Here is a 14,979-nt window from a genome sequence, read left to right as displayed (position 1 = left end):
GCCGATAACTGGTTTTCACCTCAAACTGAATACGGGCCTTAATGTAAGTTGCTTTACTTGCTGAGTTATTTTATATTTCTTCCTGGCCAGGAAACTTTGGATTAGTATAACTCATCAAGAACTGGTTAGTAATGTATACAATGGTTACTCTACCTGGTCATTCTCATAGGGATTGTGGGCATGATTCAGAGCCGGGCGCTCGTTCTAAAAAAGGGGCCAGATATTTAAATTGAGTGCTCACTCTTTGCGGTGTGTTGACGCCTCTATGTCTGAGCGAGCGTCCGAAAAATGCACTCGCTATTTTGTAAAGACGCCACTTTGCCGTTCGCATCACACGTCATCTCCGGTATTTATTAAATTAATTGGGTACATCGAAAGGCATCTGAACTGCTCGCAGTGCTTGTAGTAGGATTTACTTACCGCTATCACTGCGAGCAGTTCAGGCTGAAAGACAACCAAGTGACGTGGTCGATGATGCTCCTTTACTAATTATGCACTCCCATTAAACGCCCTTTTGACCGTTAGGCATGCCTGCGCTCGGATCTCCACTCCCCCGTTTTCAAACACCTTCCCCTGTTACCACCCACAAACGGTACATTCTGCTAATCAAAGTAGCAGCCCTTCGCTGTCTTACGAGCGCACGATTTCTGACCGCAATGACTGTTTTGCGCATGCGCATTACGACCCATACGCATGTGCAGTTTTGCGAACATCGCTCAGAGCGAACGAGCGGCCGCTTACGAGCGGCTCTGAATCAGGCCCTGTATGCGGTGTCCTGATTCAGCACCTCCTGGCTGCTGGTGTAGACCTAGAATGCAGCCATACCGGGGGGAGCAGGACTCCAAGTGCAGCAAACTTCCAGGGCACAAATAGGTACCACTTGGTGTCATTTAGTGGCAATAACACATTTCCCTGCCTCCACAACTTGTCAGCGGCTTCCTCAGCATTCTAGGACTATACCAGCAGCCCAACCACACTACAAGGCGCACACCCATTTCATCAGGGCTGTTATAGAAATCAGGGAACCTGTGTGCAAGATATTTGCATGGGACCCTCCCCCCAGAGAAATAAGGTGCTGGCGCCTGCACAGAAGACAGATGTGCAGTAGGTGGCACTGATGCCAGAGGGATTGCTCCCTTCTGCCCAGATGCACTGCCCATCACAGTCCTTGGTACTGGCCTCATAACATGGACTGCCCTGATCCGGCCAGGTGTAATAGGCATTTATCCTCTAGGTGGCGCATGTTTCCACAGTCACAAATTAGCCTTACTCACTTATAATACTTTGTATTTCTTCATTGAGTACTTGGTATTTGTTTGCTATGACAGATTATGATCCACATTCTAAATGCAAAATATCCCTTTTACAGAGATATAAAACCAGAGAACATACTCATTGATGACGCCGGCCATATTAAAATAGCAGATTTTGGGCTGGCGGTGACCACCTTTCATGGAGCCACGGGCATTGCAGGAACAGCAGGGTACATTGCCCCAGAGGTAAGGCTATAATATTATACAGATGGTACATCACTACCATGCAGCATGTGCAATGATCAAATCGCCCAATCTGATGATTCCCAGTGTGGCCGTAATAGCGTTCCCGCTAGGCGGTTTTAGCGGGGTGCCTGCCAGCCTGCGGGTTGTCTCCACCCGCGGTTCACAGTGTCCTGCGGGTAGTCAAAACGGCGGCACAGCAGTCACCACCGGTGAATGGATGCCAGCTTGGGGGCTGCCTGGCATGTCCGTAAGTGCCGGGCACGCCCCCAGGAGTGACGAAAAGGGGACGCGTCATAAAGACACGCCCCCTTTTCTTTGGTCATGCCCCCTATTTGGGCACGCACAGAAGTGTCCTAGCTCTAGGTCCGGCGCCCTGCCCGCTGCCGGACCTAGAGTGAACACTACGTAATATGATTCAAAACACAGAAACACCCAATTTACAGATGCGGAATGTGTTAAATCCTATTTTATCACTGGGTGATCATCCTCTAACGTACTAATAATAAAAGATGAAAGATTCTCATAAGAAATGAGCAACCTGCATACTATGCACAGTCACTGCTTAATGATCTAAATTGCATCTAATAAGGATTTCCCTTCATGCCAGCCAATCACAGGCTTTTTCCCATTCCTGGTGGCTTATGGGCCTGATTCAGTGATGGACGGAATTGCAGAGCGCACACAAGCGGCTGTGCAATTCCGTCCATTTCAAATGCAAATAAAGAAAGTGGTGTCAGACACGTCCTTGCTGCATCTGCGTGATCCCAGCGCTGTGACTGAGGTCGCAGCCCTGGTCACCATCGGAACAATCACGACCATCAGTCGCAAATGTTGTCACAGACCGTGGCCTCATCCCTGCCTCAGAATCTGGGCGACACCCCCCAGTTTCCGGGAATGCTGCCAGGGAACGTCCCCGCTCCGCCTCCCAAACGCTGCAGCCTGTCAATCAGACTGAGAACTCGCAGGCAATGGGCTGCAAATGCGCAGTACACCCACCATCTTAGATGTGCGCTAACCATTGGGTTAACGTACATCTCTGAATAAGGCCCTATGATTGGCTGGCTGTAAAGCAGAACAAGGTAATAAAAATATATATATTGCCTGTGCATACATGTACTAAAAGAATGACAGAACCCTGGCCATGGTAGTAGGTGTGCGCTTATCCCAAGAAGAATTACCACCCTAGTGACTGTCATACAATACAGAGAGCATCCAAGTGACCACCATATTATTATCCTTTATTTATATGGTGCCACAATGGTTCCGCAGCGTCTTACACAGTACATGAAAAACTTAGCGAAAAAGAAAACAGTGACTTACAGTACTAGACAATACAGGACAAGGACATAGAGCTGGAAGCAGGGGCGTTTCTAGTGAGGTGAGGGCCCGAGTGCAGTCTCCATCACGGGCCCCCTCCTCTCTGTTCGGCAGCGCTCTGATCTGTGCCCGGCCAGCGCCGGAGTTATAGACTCTGGGCATTTTCCCTGCACTGCACATGCACAAACAACGGGATGCTATGGGCAATATCTCCACTTCTAATAACTCTCAATTTAGTAAATGTACCCCTATGTCACCAGTGCTCTGCTCCACTGTCTCCTCCCCATCATTGCCTCTGACCGTGTCTAAATGGGTTCCCACCCCGGACTTCTGCTAGCTTCAGCGAGTTGCCCTACCCTGGCCCCTGCTTACTGTCTGTCCCAGTCTGTGGTGTGATAGTAATATTTGGTACTTTCTCTATGTGCTTATGGTACAGTACGGTCTGCTATGGGTGGCTTCATTATGTAATTATCACTGAATCCCATCATTGTGGTGCCATCCTCGCTGTACAATGCCAGGAATTGCAGCACTGCATAGTGAAGGAGGGTCCACAATGTTGAAACTGCTGCACCACACACCCCTCCTCACTTCTTGCTGCCCCCTCCCAGAGGCAGCAGCCAAAATATCAGCAGGTATGATACCTTGTACTTCCATGTAGTATGAAGTACTGTCCCTCTTTGTGTCCTTTATGTGACTATTGTACAGTGCTCACGGCTCAGTTGTGTTCTCCTATTTATAATACCGTCTAACCTAGTGACCTGTTTTCCTCTTACTGACAGATGCTCTCAGGACAGCAGTATGATGCCGGGGTAGATTGGTTCTCCTTTGGGGTGGTACTATTCCAACTGACCACAGGAAAACCCCGGCTCTTCTGCAAGCTCTCTGTGTTGCCGGACTGTCACCTAAGTCCTATTGCAGAAGACATCCTTGAACAGGTCAGTGTGAGTAGATACTTGGGACTCAGCATTACCTACAAGAATATCATGAACAATGTGTCCCTATAATCAGTATGTTATGTTCATACACATTCCATTCTCTAGTACCTGTCTTGTAGTTATTCTTGCTATGAACGATCAGTCATCTATAAATGGAGAACTTATCTGTATTATAGCGTTTCCGCTAGGCTGTTTTAGCAAAGAACGCGCCCTGCCCGATTTTGAAATGCTAAAGTGTGCCCAGCACTTATGGTGGCACCCCGCTGAAACAGATGGACGGCTGCTGTCTAAATTCACGAGCCGCAGTGTCCCATGGGTGGGAAAACTTATGTTGAAACAGTCATCGTCTTTTCACTCTGGGCCCCCGGCAGTGATGAAAGGGGGGGGGGGCTTTAAGGCCACGCCCCCTTTTGAGAGGCCACGCCCCCTTCACCTATCTAACACTCATATACAAGTGGTGACTGAAGAAAACTCCAAGCCAGATCTATCAGTGCTGCAGGAGTCACTTTACCACTGACATGTTCTATCCTAGTTTTAGTGTAAATTAGATGCACATCCTCTGATTAGGGTAAAAGATTAATGCTTTCTTGTTTGAATTAATTATATAGCTACCAAATATGTAGTTATAAGGGAACAAATTATAGCTGAACTGTCATTTCAGATGCATTTTTTTTGCTTTTTTCAGCTCCTGTGTACAGATCCTCAGATCCGTCTGGGAGTAAATGGAGAAATTTGTTATCATCCTTTCTTCGCGGGTATGGATTGGTTGGCGTTAGAAGATCTGCGAGTACAGCCTCCATTCATACCCGGCAGAGTAAGTGCATAGAACTGGAAGGTACCGTATAGGAATCTCATCATGTTCACCTGCTAATCACAACCCTCATTAGATTATGGGAGTCATGGGAGGGATAGTCTAAAGTACAGGTTCTCAAACTCGACACTGCATGTTTTCCAGGTCTCCTCGCAGAATCACCAGTGAAATAATTAGAATCACAAGTGAAATAATTAGCTTCACCTGTGGATTTTTTTTAAATGTGTTGGTGAGTAACGAATACACCTGTGCACCTGCTAGGTGACCTGGAAAATGTGAACTGTGTGGGGTTCTGAGGACTGAGATTGAGAACCACTGGTATAAATCCTTTCATGGGGAGAGGTGTTGGCATTATGTTGTGTTACCAGACACTGGGCATTTTTTTTAAATTATAGGTTCTTAGTACATTTTCAAATAGACACTGGGCTTTTATCACCACTCGTGTTTGTTCTAATTATAACAAGACAAACATCAGCACGTAAGGGTTAGTCAAAACAAAACCATAAGGTCATCTAAAAGCACACATCCACTAGACCACAGGTTCTCAAACTCGGTCTCCAGGACCCCACACAGTGCATGTTTTCCAGGTCTCCTCATAATCTAATCACAAGTCAAATACTTAGCTCCACCTGTGGATCTTCTAAAATGTGTCAGTGAGTAATGAATACACCTGTGCACCTGCTGGGTGACCTGGAAAATGTGAACTGTGTGGGGTCCTGAGGACCGAGTTTGAGAACCCCTGCACTAGACGACAGGCAAAAGACTGCACGATTACGACATTGTAATCGTGCAGTCGTTTGTCTGTCTGTGATGTGCCTACACTGAACGAGCAGTGGTCACATCAATCATCTGCAAACATGCTGAACCTGACGTTATTGTCAGGTTGTACAACATATTTGTACGATGATAGCTTTCTAACTCACCAAAGATTTTCAAACGATTATCTAACAATATTGTTATCGTTCAATCACTCACTTTAATCGTCTAGTGGATGTGTGTCTTAAGAATGACAAAATTCCCTCATAATTGTATCTCGCACTGCCTATTTAATACCCATTTCTGCCACCACTAATGGTGCGTACATACTTGCCGATTTTACTGAGCGATTGCACGATTACGACATAGTAATCGTGCAATCGCTCAGTAATCGTGCACAAGTCGTGCACTTTTATGTGAGAAACGACCAGCGATGCGCACGCCCGCTCGTCGTTTCCAACATTGTCCATCGCCTGAACGTGCAGGTGAATCTGCCGATAACTACAGATTGGCATGTTCAGGAATGATGGACCGTGTCTGCACTGAACATCTGAACGTTCAGTGCAGACACTACAGGTGATCAGGAACGACGGTACGATTACGATGTCGTAATCGTACTGTCTTTCCTTGATTGCCCAGTGTGAATGCTCCTTAAGATTTGCCTGGAGAGCTAACTCTTTAGGAAGTCTCATCCCTGACTTATCTCAAAATACAATATCAACCTCATTTCATAAGAGTTATTGTAAACCTAATAATCTGCTTAAATGTAGCAGTAAAATAACAAAACCTAATGCACATGCAACTTCTTTAAGGACACAAAGACGACTCACCAGGCTTATTAAACAAGAGGATAAAATATTGACATCCAGATAATTGAAAATAGTTTATTAAATTAGGAAAGAATAAAAACATAAAACTCAAGTACTTTTCTTGTTCTGCTGCCTGGGGGAATGCTAGAAGATGGACTGTACCTCATTAGCGGCTGACCTCCAACACTGACAATTTCCAACAGTAATTTCATGTTTTTTAAATGTTCTCTTCCTTGCCTAAAACCAACCCTCTACTTGTGAAATTATGCAGGTGGAGTGTTGGTATACACTTTTAGTATAAATATATATTTATGTATTAGCCGTTATGTATATAGCACACATATTCCACATGGCTTAACAGTATATTTCAGTAATTCACATCAGCTCATGCTCCAATATATGCTCCCTATCAAATGGACACACACACACACACTAGGGTCAGCAATGACTAGGAATTGAACTCATGACCTCAGTGCTGGGAGACAGTAGTGCTAACCACTATGCCATCCCTGCTGCCCAAGGATGATGTAGTGTGTCCTAAAAATAACAAGTGTTAATATTAGTATAAATAAACAGAATATAAATATATGCACGTAGGCATATGATAGACATATGGAACATGAATAAGTTAGATAAATTATTTGGGTAGATACTGGGTGCCTTGTGAATAAGTTTGGTACCCAAGCACGGCACAAGTCATATGACTGGCATATAAATATGAATATAGAATAGAATATATTCTACTAGCTACATTGATATCAGAGAAAAATGTATTATTAAAATGATTGATTTGACGTATGCTGCTCCCTGTATAATACATAATGCACTTGGAGGGATCACAGCTATTCTTCTCAGGATTCACAGCATCCGGACAGGCAATTAGCCATAGGTGACATGCTGATCTTATCTTGTAGCTGGGTTCCCGGCCTCAGTGTACAGCAATACCTCCAGCACCGCTGAGTACTGCTCAGTGTACAGCAGTGGTGTCAAACTCGGGCCCTCCAGCTGCCGTGGGACTACATATCCCAGCATGCCCTGCCACTGTTTTAGCATGCCGTAATAGCAAAAGTCTGGCAGTGCATGCTGGGATGTGTAGTTTCACTGCAGCTGAAGGGCCCGAGTTTGACACCACTGGTGTACAGCAACATCTCCATCATTGTCTTTTCTCCAGTTCCACTAAGGCCTGCTCAGTGTCCAGCTGACATACCACTAGTCCCAGTCCAGTATCCAGCACCAGTGGTACCAGCCCGGTGTCCAGCTACAGTTCCACTGCTACCACAGCATCAAGTACCACCGGTTCCAGCCCGGTGTCCAGCTCTCGTCGAATGGTTCTAGCCCAGTGTCCAGTTCCACCGGTTCTGGCCCAGTGTTCAGTTCAAGTGTCACCAGTCCAGTCTGGAGTTCAGTCCCACCGGTATCAAACCAATATTCAGTATTCCCAATTCCAGTGTTACCACTTACAGCCAGGTTATTTGTCTAGCTCGTTACCCCCAGAGTCTACTCCAGCAATAAGCATCATTAAAGCACTCGCCAATTTCAACACAGCTTCATCTACAGCCCAGTGGTCCCAGACCCTGTGCCCACAGACATATACCTTGGATTAGAACTGGTCGGATACAAACAGCTGTCACAGGATAAAACAACTTATATCATTGGGAGTAATCAGAAACGTAGTAATGACAATGCATAAGACAGCAATAATGTCACAGCTGTAATTGATTATGCTTCCACTACAGGGAAGACAAAAAAAGTAGACTTATGGTAAAACTTACCTTGGTTAACTCTCTTTCTTCGAAGTCCATAGGGTCTTCACTGGGGTATAGGTTGGACCTGGAGGACCGGACACCAACAGCAAAGCTTTTCAATCCCAGGATGCTCCGATCCTCCCCCCTATACCCCGCCCACAGCCTGAGACCATTTCAGTTTTGTTAACAAGCCCAAGGCAGGAGCAGGATAGGAGAGAAGGAAGACTGGTACAATGATGAATCACACTCTCACACAGAGAATGAAACAAGTGACCAGGAGAAGAAAACCCAAGACCAGAAGACCAAGTGGCTGCCTTGCATAGCTGTTCAGCTGAGGTGTCATGCCGGGCTGCCCACGAGGGACCTGCAGAGCGAGTAGAATGAGTAGAGACTGTAGTCGGGACCGGAAGGCCTGTCTGCGTGTAAGCCTGTGAGATAGTCATGCAAATCTATCTGTTTGTTAGCTGGCCATCCTTTCATGTGGAATCTATATAGGACAAAGAGGGAGTCCGGTTTCTGGATGGAAGCAGTACGTCCACGTAGATCTTTAGAGCACTGACCACATCCAAAGAGGCCTCACCAGTCGAGAGGTCTGGTAAATTAAAGGCCGGAACCACAATTTCCTCATTCAGCTGGAAGTGAGAACCCACCTTGGGAAGGAAGCCTGGTGTATGTTCGAAGAACAGCCCTGTGCTGATGAAATATCAAAAAGGGGGAGCATCATGAAAGTGCCCCTAGATCCGATACCCTATTGGCAGATGTTATAGCCAGAAGAAACAGAGTCATCTCAGTGAGCCACTTGACATCCACTGATTCCAGGGGTTCAAATGGAGGCTCTTAAAGTGCTTGGAGCACCACTGACAAATCCCATGGAGCCAGAGTAGGGACAAAGGGAGGTTGTATTCGTAGAACACCCTGCATGAAGGGTTAAACACCCGGCATAGCAGCAATTCTGCACTAAAAACCAAAAAGACAAAGCAGAGACATGCACTTTCAGAGATGCTAGGCAGAGGGCTAGATCCAATCCAGCTTGAAGAAAGGCAAGAATTCTAGAAACTAGGGATGTGCAGGCTTGGATAGGTTCGAATTTGCACGCCGAGTTCGGATTTTTCCCTCCAAAAAACGGGACTCAGAAAGAGACAAGTCCAGGAATGATGATGTTTGTCCATGCAAGATGACATTTTGCCTCTTTCTGAGTCCCGTTTTTTGGAGACAAAAATCCGAACTCGTGGTGCAAATTCGAACCTATCCGAGCCTGCACATCCCTACTAGAAACCTTAAACACCTGAAGGTCATAGTTTCTGGAGCACACCATTGGAAATATGTATGCCATATTCTGTGGTAAATCCTGGCTGAGGATTGTTTACATGCTTTTAGCATAGTCTGGACCACAGAGCTGGAAAAATCCTTAGCCGTTAGGAGGGATGTCTCAAGAGCCAAGCCATTAAAGACAGACAGGTTAGGTCCAGATGTAGAAATGGACCTTGAGACAACAGGTCTACTCATAAAGGAAGCTGAATAGAAACGTCTATGGAGTACCAGTGATGTCTGGGCCAGCCCAGAGCTATTAACATGATTATGTCTACCTCCTGTCTGAACTTTCGAAGCACTCGAGGAAGCAGGGATAATGGAGGGAAGAGATATGCTAAATGGAAGTTCCATTTCACAGACAATGTTTCTATGAAAGGCGTGTCGTGGTCCTTTGTTCTGGTTCCATAAATTGGAAGTTTGTTGTTGTGTCTGAAGGCCATGAGATCCACCTCCAGAAGACTCCATTTGTCCACTAGAAGCTGAAAGACTTCTGGATATACTGTAGAGACCATTCTCCTGCATGCATGTCTTGACGGCTGAGGAAATCCGTCTCCCAATTGAGAATCCCCGGGATGAACACTGCAAAGATGGCTGGGAGATTGCGTTCAGCTAAAGTGAGAATGCGGGAGACTTTGCTGACTGACTTCAAGAGCCCCCTTGGTGATTGAGGTAGGCCACAGCCGTGGCGTTGTCGGACTATACTTGTACTGGCCTGTTTTTCAGAATATTCGGAGCCAGAGTGAGAGCTCTGTTGATGGCTCGAAGTTCCATGATGTTGATTGACAACACTTCCTCGACTGGGGACCATGGGCCCTGGAAGGAGTGCTGGCCGTTTACTGCGCCCCACCCTCCGAGGATGCATCTGTGGTGAGGACAGCCCAGTCCGGGATCCAAAAGGGACAACCTTGGTTCAAATAGGAAGTCTTTAGCCACCACGCTAGGGACAGGCGAACCTCTGGGAGGAGGCTCATCATCTGGGATTTCAGCAGAAGGGGTAGCCCCATTCCACCTGCAAAGGATCAGGTGTTGGAGGGGCCTGGAGTGAAATTGGACGAACTCTACCATGTCGAAGGTGGACACTATTTATCCAAGGCCTGCATTGCAGAGTGAATTGACACTCTGCGATTGTGAAGCAGTCTGAGTAGTCCGTCCTGTAGCACTGAAATCGTGTTCGCCGTCAGGAAGATTCTCTGAACTTGAGAGTCCAGGAGGGCTCCCAAATGTACCATCCTTTGAGAGGGTGTCAGGGAAGACTTTTTCCAGTTGATCAGCCAACCGTGCATTTGTAGAAAGGCAATGGTTACCTGCAGATGGCTATGGAGAGTCTCTGGGAAGCTTACCAACAGAAAGCGATCGTCTAAGTACGGGAACAGTTTAATCCCTTCACGACGAAGAAAGGCCACCATAACTGCCATGATCTTGATAAAGACCAGAGGGGATGTTGAGAGGCCAAACGGCAGAGCCTGGAATTGGTAATGTTGCTGCAGTGTAGCAAACCAGAGATATTGTTGATGAGAAGGCGCTGTAGGTACATGTAGGTAAGCGTCCTGAATGTCTAGGGATACCATAAAATCTCCAGGCTTCATAGCTAGGATAATAGAACAGGGGAATTTCTATACGAAACCTGGGCACCCTGATAAACACGTTCAGAGACTTGAGGTGGAGTCAATGAGAACCTTTGGGCTTCTAAACTAAGAAAAGTGTAGAATAATAGCCCTTGCCCCGTTGTAAGGAGGGGACCCGAATTATTGCTCCTGAATTCAGTAAGGACTGAATGGCTTTTTGGAGCAGCAGGGCCCTGGTTGAGTCCAATAGAGGTCCTGTGCAAAAGAACTGTTGGGGAAGGAGAGGGCGTATCTGTGGGAGACCACTTATCTTACCCAGGCATCTGACGTAGTTTAATGCCAAACTTGGGTGAATTGAAGAAGGCGGCCTCCCATCCTGTGAACCCCCATGGAGAGGCCCTCCCCGTCAGACTGTAGGCTTGTCCTCAGACTTGGCAGGTGGATGTTTAGTAGCCCAGGCTTGTTTGGCCCTAGGCTTGGAAGCCTTGGCTGATGTTTGTTGCCGTGGAAAGGACTGACCCTTGGCTTTGCCTTGAGGGTGAAAGGACCTAAACGATGACAGCAAAGAGCAAAGAGCAGGAACACCATCTTGTTAGTCGCCAAAGTAGTCACAATTTTATCCAATTCTGGAACAAATAGGATGTCTCCTGCATAAGGCAGAGACTCTAGAGCCTGTTTTGATTCTGAATCTGCTTTCCAAGAACATAGCCAAACAATACGGCAGGCCACTACCGAAGTGGCAGATATTCTGGAGGCCAGGAGAGACATATCCATAGCTGCTTCACCTAAGTAGAAGGTTGCATCTCTAAAATGAGATCTGTAGGACAGCTGTTCCCTCAAAGCATCAGGGGGAAAGTCTGTTCTAGGGCCTCTGCCCAATTCTCAATGGTTTTCGCCACCCAGGCCGTAGCCCTAGCAGGACGAGTAATAGCTCCTGTAAGAGAGTATATAGATTTATGACATGCTTCTATACGTCTATCTGTGGTCTCCTTCAAGGAGGTTGCAGTATGAATCAGCAAGGTGGCATTTTTAACCGCCTTACCTTTACCCTGGATTCCCAGCTGCAGACTGGGTTTCAGGGAGCCTGCTGGCTCGTCCCCCTTGGAGCCCCACCGGGAGTACCTAGCACAGGCTTGGTGTAACGGCGCTGTGGAGGGGTGATAGGGCACCAGCACAGACATCTGGAGGAAAGCCTGGTGCTGCTCGCCCATTTGGTAAAAAAAAATAAAATAAATGAAATCATAAAATTAAAGCTTGGGCTGCTTAATGCAGCCCTCTGTTATAATGGTGGTCCAGCTCCTACCGGACATCAACGAAACTGAAGTGCCCTCAGGCTGTGGGCAGGTTATGTGGGGAAGGACTGGAACATCCTGGGATTAAAAAGCTTTGCTGTTGGTGTACGGTCCTCCTGGTCCCACCTACACCCCAGTGTCCCCCTGTGGAGCCCTATGAACCCTGAAGAAATTAGACTTTTTATGCAGCACTAGTTACAGATAGACCTTAGTTATCGTATGTGTCCAGAAGATTTCCCTTACTTCTTTTTTGTGCAATTTGTCTGTCTTTTACCTGCAGCCACCAATGAAGGGACCTCCACCTCCCCAGATGCTGGAGGAATAAATATCAAACACAGGAGTGGGCAGCCCTCCATTCCATTCCATTGATAAGAAGCTGCAATACAAGATCAGCCCGCTTAAGAACATCCAGCTCGACCGTCAGCCCGACTTATGAAATGTGGCAAACATCGCCTATCATCAGTTAACATCCATTCCATTCATAAGAAGCTGCAATACAAGATCAGTCCGATAAGAACATCCGGCCCCACCGTCAGTCCGAGTTATGTAATGTGGCAAACATCGCCTATCATCAGTTAACACACTTATGTTCTCCAAAGCTCTGAAAGTACTGGAGACAGAGATTGAGGCACTCACAGCGTCTAATTAACTAAGGTAAGGTCAGGTAATAAACAAATGTAAAAACTCTTCTTTTCCTAGACAAAATATTAATACAAATAGAAAAATACTAAATAATATACTAAGAAAAAAATAGTAAAATAATAAAAATAGAAAATAAGTCTTATTTAAATTTTTGGTTAATATTTTCAGATGTGCATTTTTAATCAACTTAGTTGCATAACTTGTTATATTACAATTTAAATGTTTAAATATTTCAATTAATAATGTAAATATTATATAGTGAGACATATAATGAATAACATCAGAGGAGTGAGACTGGCCGGCTAGTTAGGGGAGGTGGAGGCCGGACCCTTAACCCTTCATTAATATGTCTCATTATATAAATATGCAATAATAAACAATAAAATAAATTCTAAATTTGGACAAAAGAAACTAAATAAATAACATCAAAGGAGTGAGATTGGCCGGCTAGTCAGGGGAGGTGGAGGCCGGACCCTTAATTAAAATGTTTAATCGGACCAATTTGTTGTTAATGTTATATAAATATTCAATAGCAAAATACTATATTGTAAATAAAACAATTTCTATATTTAGATAAAATAAACTTAATAATAAAATAATAAATATAATTATTTTCATTGTACATGTTTTGCAAATATTTTTAGACATGCATATTTTATTTCATTAAGATTTTATAGTAGATATTAAAATAGATTAAATATTAAAATAATGAAAATATTATGTAGAAAGTTAAATAATGAAAAACTTTGGAGGAGAGTAAACTTATTAAATAACATCAGTGGAGTGAGATTGGCCGGCTAGTTAGGGGAGGTGGAGGCCGGACCCTTAATTAAAATGTTTTATCTAGACCAATATATTGTTAATGTTATATAAATATACACTAGCAGAATACTATATTGTAAATAAAACAATTTCTAGATTTAGGGAAAATAGACTTAATAACAAAAAAATAAATAATAGTATTATTTTAATTTTATATGTTTTGAAAATATCTTTAGACATGCATATTTTATTTAATTAATATTTAATAATAAATATTAAAATAGTTTTAAATATTAAAATTGATAATGAAAATATTATGTAGTAAGCTATATAATGAAAAACATCGGAGGAGTGAGACTGGCTAGATAGACAGGGGAGGTGGAGGCCAGACCATTAACTAAAATATTTTATTTAGGCCAATATTTAGGACAAAATAAACTTAATAATAAAATAATAAATACAAATAATAGTATAATTTAAGTATGTTGTGCAAACATATTTTAAGCATGCACATTTTATTTAATGCACGTTATATTAAATATTAACATTAAAATTAATAATGAAAACATAATATGGTAAGACATGTAATGAATAACATCTGAGGAGAGACTGTCCGGCTAATCAGGGGAGGTGGAGGCCGGACTCCATTTAGGCCAATTTGTTATTAAAATAATATCTATATTTAGACAAAATAAACTTTATTTGAGGGACATTAAACTATGAGTGTTTTTAGTGTTGCCAGTGTAATATGGTGTTGGTTAGCGCCCTTCTAAGATTAGGTGGTCTTAGGCAGCCAATGAATACTCATAGGGGGGTGGTCCAGGGGTATTTAAGGGAGAGCTTCATGTAAATCTGTCTAATTCTTCCAGTTTTTTCCAGGACAGAGAAGTGCATTTACAGTTTATTCTACTGATAATATTTAGTTCTTTCATTCAATTCTTTCTTCTACTCTATATTGATTCTCCTCCTCTCCTCACTCTCCCTGTCATTGTTAATATCCCTTTTATTCTCCTTCATCCTTCCTATTTCTCCTGTCTGCCATGCCTCGCCCCCGACACATTTCAGGTCCCCCTGCCCCACTGGCCACATACCTTCTGGATGGGAGCTCTGCGGATGCAGGACGACTCGGCGACACCTGCATCGCCTCCGGTAGCACCTGACTTGTTGTCCTGTTCCCTGGACTCTAGCGAGGCCATGACTGCGCTACGTACGTTGTCATCTTTGGCGGGCGCGCTGACTCCTTTGTTGTCAGCCACGTCGGTCTCTCCTTGTGCTTGTGTAACACTGTCCTCGTCTCCGCCATCTCAAGTGCCTGCACAACCGGCCCCTTTGGCTGCCCAACTCCTTTCTGCTTTAGCATACAGACCCCCATTCTATCGCCTCCTCTGGTTTCTGCTCCACCTATACCTGTTATATCTCTTGCAGCACCTGTGTCTTTTGGTGTTGCTGTTGTTCCTGCAGGTACCTCTTCCACATCCATGACAGACGTGCCTGTTGCGGCAAACACTGGATTGGCTGCTGTTGCCTGTTCCGGT

At 44.7% G+C, this 14,979-nt stretch overlaps 1 protein-coding gene across 1 annotated transcript in view; it reads left to right on the top strand.

Moving 5' to 3' along the window:
- Positions 1-12,375, top strand: part of LOC148519703 (protein kinase C delta type-like) — a 45,947-nt gene extending 33,572 nt beyond the window's left edge. The window contains exons 6-9 of the mRNA XM_088476196.1: positions 1,370-1,499; positions 3,596-3,751; positions 4,437-4,565; positions 12,321-12,375. Of these exons, the coding sequence (XP_088332322.1) occupies positions 1,370-1,499; positions 3,596-3,751; positions 4,437-4,565; positions 12,321-12,365 (460 nt within the window). The 3' untranslated portion in view covers positions 12,366-12,375. The remainder of the gene's footprint in view (positions 1-1,369; positions 1,500-3,595; positions 3,752-4,436; positions 4,566-12,320) is intronic.
- The last annotated feature ends 2,604 nt before the right edge of the window (positions 12,376-14,979 follow it).

This window comes from Taudactylus pleione, unplaced genomic scaffold (genome assembly GCF_031769625.1).
Source record: "Taudactylus pleione unplaced genomic scaffold, aTauple2 ptg000184l, whole genome shotgun sequence".
In the NCBI taxonomy this organism is placed as follows: domain Eukaryota; kingdom Metazoa; phylum Chordata; class Amphibia; order Anura; family Myobatrachidae; genus Taudactylus; species Taudactylus pleione.
The sequence above is the reverse complement of the archived record's forward strand: the minus strand, read 5'-3'. Positions and strand labels throughout refer to the sequence as shown.